Source organism: Oryzias melastigma, unplaced genomic scaffold (genome assembly GCF_002922805.2).
Source record: "Oryzias melastigma strain HK-1 unplaced genomic scaffold, ASM292280v2 sc00316, whole genome shotgun sequence".
NCBI classification, from domain to species: domain Eukaryota; kingdom Metazoa; phylum Chordata; class Actinopteri; order Beloniformes; family Adrianichthyidae; genus Oryzias; species Oryzias melastigma.
In genome coordinates this window covers 45,832-51,011 of record NW_023416922.1, presented here as the reverse complement: position 1 = coordinate 51,011, position 5,180 = coordinate 45,832, and the positions used below count along the sequence as shown (strand labels likewise).

Genomic DNA, 5,180 nt, shown 5'->3' with positions numbered 1-5,180 from the left:
ATTAATTATTAATTATTAGAAATGATTCAAATAACTGCAGATATTTTCTCTCTGTTCTACCACTGCAGCTGTGTTGCTTTTCTTGATGGAAATATTCTCCTATAGTCGCATTTGCTTGAAGGAACTTATTAATTTCCGCCGCCGGAAGTAGTAAACTCAGATGTTTGTCCCCGTTGCCATGGTGAATCGTGCTGTCTTTGCTCCATTGATCAGGGCTTTTAATGGTCGCGACGCTCACACCTGATTCTGGTTCTAACAACTTCAAGTTGATTTTCAGCTGTTCTGAAACCGAAAACCCTGAGTTTGAGAATTTTGAGTCCAGTGACTCTAAGTTCAGGTTCGAACTCTAAATTTGTTGAACCTGCTTCTTGAAACGGGCCCCTGGATTTCTTTACTGAAGCAGCTGCATGTTGTCCCGAATGTTCCTGAATGTTCTTCTTCTCTGCTTCTGCTGGACTCTTCTGATCTGCTGCCATTGATTCACATCTTTGGAACTTTTCCAAACTTTCTGATCTTCTTCAGCTCTGAACTCTTTAGAAGAACTGAAGGATGAAAAACATGAACTTTGTCTTTAAATTAAACTCTTTCTTCTGGATTCAGGTTGTGGAACTGCAGATTGTCAAAGATCAGCTGTGCTGCTCTGGTCTCAACTTTGAAGGCTAACCCATCCAACCTGACAGAACTGGACCTGAGCCACAACAACTTTCAGTATTCAGATGTTCAGCAGCTCCAGGATCTGGTGGAGAGTCCAAACTTCAAACTGCAGACTCTGAGGTCAGTAGAGGGTTGGAGTCAGTCCAGCTGCTTCCAGATGTTTGGTCCTAAAGTTAGTCTGAGAGCAAAGATGCAGAGTTTCCTGTGAAGCTGCAGCTTCTCAGTGAAGCTCTGAGGAGAATGATGACAGGCTTCAGGACAACAGTCAGCCAATCAGAGCAGCAGAAGCTCCAACAGGTGAAGATGACAGGAAGCTGCTGCTCTGAACAGAACTGAAGCTCCTGCTGCTCTTTCTGCTGCTGTGCTGCATCACTGACTGACACACCACCATCAGATAGAGACAAAACTTCATCTCTGGACTTCTCATCTCTCCCTGCAGGTGGGAGGGAAAAGCTCTTCTCTTTATCAAATGAGCAAAGAGGAGCATCATCATCATCAGCTGGTCTGCAGAGATGTTGTTCCTGGAGGTGGAGAGCAGAGTGATGGAGGAATCGGAGGAAGTGGAGATGAGTGTCAGAGCTGCAGCACGAACTGATCTGAGATCAGCTCCACTGTCTCTCTCAGCATCAAGTGGACAGTTATTGTGCTGCAACACTAACTTGGAGTGTTGGGAAGTCTTCTGCTTCTCTTCTCTCTCGTATTTGGAGCTTCTCTTAACTTTGTCCACACACTCTTGTTGTAGTTTTCTCCTCATGTTTCCTGAAACTGTTTCTCTGAATGATCTGTGTTGGTGATTCATCAGATTCAGACATGATGGTTTCCTGCAGAAGCTCAGAAGTCTTTTCTGGTGTTTCTTGGACTCCTGCACGTCTCTGTACCACAGAGTGGACCAGCATTCTCTGAGCATCCTTCAGCTGGTCCAGAAAGCAGCAGCATGGCTGTTGACCAAAGAAAGAAAACCTTTCAGCAGTTCTGGCCTCAGGATTCTCCATCTGTGAGCATTTTGGTTCTTCTTTTTCATCTTTATCAGACCTTTCAGAACCACAAAGTGGACTGAGTTCCTCTGATTAAAGGCTGCTGGGTTTTGTATTTTGTTCATTATTTTACAGGGTTTTGTTCTATTGTAACCATGGTAACTGTGGGAACCGCACTCCTGTTTACTCTGAGTCCTGAAGCTGAAATCCCCCCAGAACTAACAAAAGTCTCTCAGTTAAATCAGTTTTATATCATCTCTGTTCTGTTGATTATAAAATATTGACTCATGCAGTTTGAAAGACTCAGAGTTTTAGTTTGATGTTTTCTACAGTTTTATGATTGAACTTCCTTTTCCTTTGGTGTTTTCTGGGTAAAAGTGTTCTTTTTCATGCTGACAGCATTTTTAGCTGCAGTTTTTAAAGAAGTTTCATCTAAATCCAGTAGAATCAGATCATTTTCTAGAAAGTCTGAAACTAGTAGAAACTTTCTGAGCATAAAGCCTGTTTTCTCCAGAGGACATGAATGAACAGAGTGGATGTTAGTGAGGAATCACAGAGAATCACTTTGATGCAGCTGCTGCAACAACACTAACTGCATTGAAGCAGGAGGGAGAAGGGAGACACCTGCTGGCTGTTTCCAGAACTGCATCTTAGTGTCTAAAGGTTCAAACTGAAAGCTGTCTGTCAAATTCCTGCAGCCTGTTTGGATCTAATAAATGCTCTTTTGAATCAACACTGTGTTTGAGATTGATTTAGTCTTCATTCCATCTTTGACTCACAAACAGACTTTAATCTTTAGCCTTCCCGTCATCCTGTTAAAGCTGTTCTAATATTCATGTGTTTGCTTCATTCTCAGTAGAAATGGGTTGAAAAGAGCTTTGTAATGTTCAGTTGGTGCTGATGTCTTTCTAGATGGGGGTGGGCAGAACAGATGAGAGCTCCTCCCTCCTGATTCTTCTCCTTCATGATGAAGGGGCGGCCGTGGTGCAGCGGTAGGGCGGTTGACTCCTGATCAGAAGTGAGTGGGTTCGACTCCCGCCTTGCCCGCCCATGTGTCGAAGTGTCCTTGGGCAAGACACTGAACCCCGAATTGCCTCTGGTGGGAGGTTGGCGCCAGTGTTCGGCAGCGGAGCCACCACCAGTGTATGAATGTGTGTGTGAATGGGTGAATGGGTCTGTGACTGTGAAGCGCTTTGGGCCCTTGAAGGAGGGTAGAAAGCGCTATACAAGTATACGCCATTTTACCAAGGCAGTGATGTTTCTGTGTGATCTCATCTGTGAGGAAGAAGAGCAGCAGAGGAAGAGCTCATACTGAACTGGTTCCTCTGTTAAAAAAGAAGAGTTCTTCCAAAAACCAACAGCTAAAGCTCACTGCAAGTCTTCTGAGAGAGGAATGAAGAGACTAGAGAGTGGGGGGGGCGGGGTGTTGTTTTTTTTTTTAGCTTTTATTCTGAAACTACAAACACAGGTGACATTGCTTCTATAAGCATCAGAAGGGTGGGCCTGAGATTAACATTTTTTTTTCAAATTTCTTCATTAGCATTTTCAAGGAAAACACAATTATAGACCAATCTAAACAACAGACGCTCGAGGGATGTGATTGGCTGAGTCTCAGGACAGCTAATAGACCAGCGGTTGCAGCATGTGGAAAATAATCTTCAGTAACGATTGACAAATGAAGTACGGGGCGCTTCAAAAAAGGCCAGAGAAAGAAGACCACAGATATGTGGGCAAAAGCTCGCGGGAGACGAGTCATTATTGGGGTTTATGTGCCATATTTCTGAGATAAATGTTCCCACAGATATTTGGACGTTACTCTCTACTAATCTTCTCATAAGTACAAAAGCCCACTACTCCCAATGTCTGAAAATAATCTGGAAGGAGGACAGACGAGGAGTCCGGACAGCTGTGCTCCGTGGTGAGCTCATTTCCTGCATGGCTATGATACTTTTTTTAATCTTGATTTAACAGGAATAATTTTGATGGTTTTATAACTTGCAGCCCAACATATTTTGGGTCAAATGAAGGTTTTAGAAACGAACCAACAACTTTAGTGCTGCACTTCTCCGCTGTCGTCTGTGACAACGTAACACAAACGCTCCGTAATTTAGTTCAGTAAAGTTAGAAAGATATTCACAGATTCAGACTTCCAGACTCTGATAAACATTCAAATATGACAGCAAGTATCTCAATCGTCTTATATGAATGAATGAATGAATGAATGAAATGGTTTATTTCAAGCAATCAGGTAATAACACACGAAATAACTCATCGCTTAATAAATCAAGTTGATCACTTGAAAGGGAGTGGAAGGAAGCGAACTCATATAATCCCACCCCGACCATTTTCTCTACATGAATTATCAATATCCGGTTCAGGACTTAATATCAAATATTAATAAAGTCAGGCTATTAAGGATTATTAATATCATTGATGTAATCAAGTTTCAAAGCATCCACGACAAATCATTTATATTAATCAGTAAAGAAAATTAATACCATAGTGATTGTAAACTATTCAGTTATCATTACTGCATATTACATAAACAATAATCTATTATTCTCTTTGAAAAAAGACACTTTGTGCATGAATTATGATAATACAAAAAATAATTAAATCATATTCATTTGCTAATGCAGTAAAAATCTAAATATTATCATTAAAAAGAAGACAATTAGTGCAGATTGTATTAATCAAAGAATAATTATAGAAATAGAAAAAGTAATAAGTAAAAATCATCTTCATTAATTAATGGAGAAAAAATATATAAATATTCTAATTAAAAAAATACAATTTGAGCAGATTGTATTCATAATAAAATGATTATGATAAAAAATAATGAGCTGGAAAGAAAATGATCATAAATCAAGAATTTGAGCAGAAATCAATGCTACATCACAGCTTAGGAACAAGTTTAAGGCCACGTTACGGTTCTTGGTTGTTATGACTGAGAGACTGAAGGTCTCATCTCAAGGGAAATGTGCTCGAGTAGTTAAACTTTGCATTTTTGACGTGAAATATGTTAGAATGGCCATCTTTGAATTTGAATAAAACTATTTTGATCCATAATTCCAGGCCATGGACACTATATCCTTGTTCTAGACGTCCCCCTCTATCACCTCACAAAGACTTGTGTACTTTTACTGTATAGTTTTTGAAAAAATGGTACCTAAACTTTGCATTTTTGACGAGAAATAAGTCAAAATAGCCATCTTTAGATGTTAGATGCAAATAAAAAAATTGGTCCATAATTCCAGGCCATAGACACTATATGCTTGTTCTACAGGTCACCCTCTATCACCTCACAAAGACTTGTGTACTTTTACTGTATAGTTTTTTTTAAAAAAAAATGGCACTTAAACTTTTATTTTTGACTTATTTCTCAGACCAAAATCTCTATTTACATCCAAAGATGGCTATTTTGACTTATTTCTCGTCAAAAAATGTAAAGTTTGACTACTATTTTTTCAAAAATTGAAAAAATACCGTTCTGAACAGCTCCATCCTTGAGTATGAAGAAGAGATTACGGAAGTTCACCGCTTGATAAAATT

At 39.7% G+C, this 5,180-nt stretch overlaps 1 protein-coding gene across 1 annotated transcript in view; it reads left to right on the top strand.

The window, feature by feature from the left end:
- Positions 1–2,361, top strand: part of LOC112138257 (NACHT, LRR and PYD domains-containing protein 12-like) — a 20,112-nt gene extending 17,751 nt beyond the window's left edge. Inside the window, exons 5-6 of the mRNA XM_024260821.2 lie at positions 601–774; positions 1,094–2,361. Coding sequence (XP_024116589.2) covers positions 601–774; positions 1,094–1,127 — 208 coding nt within the window. The 3' untranslated portion in view covers positions 1,128–2,361. The remainder of the gene's footprint in view (positions 1–600; positions 775–1,093) is intronic.
- Positions 2,362–5,180: the final 2,819 nt, after the last annotated feature.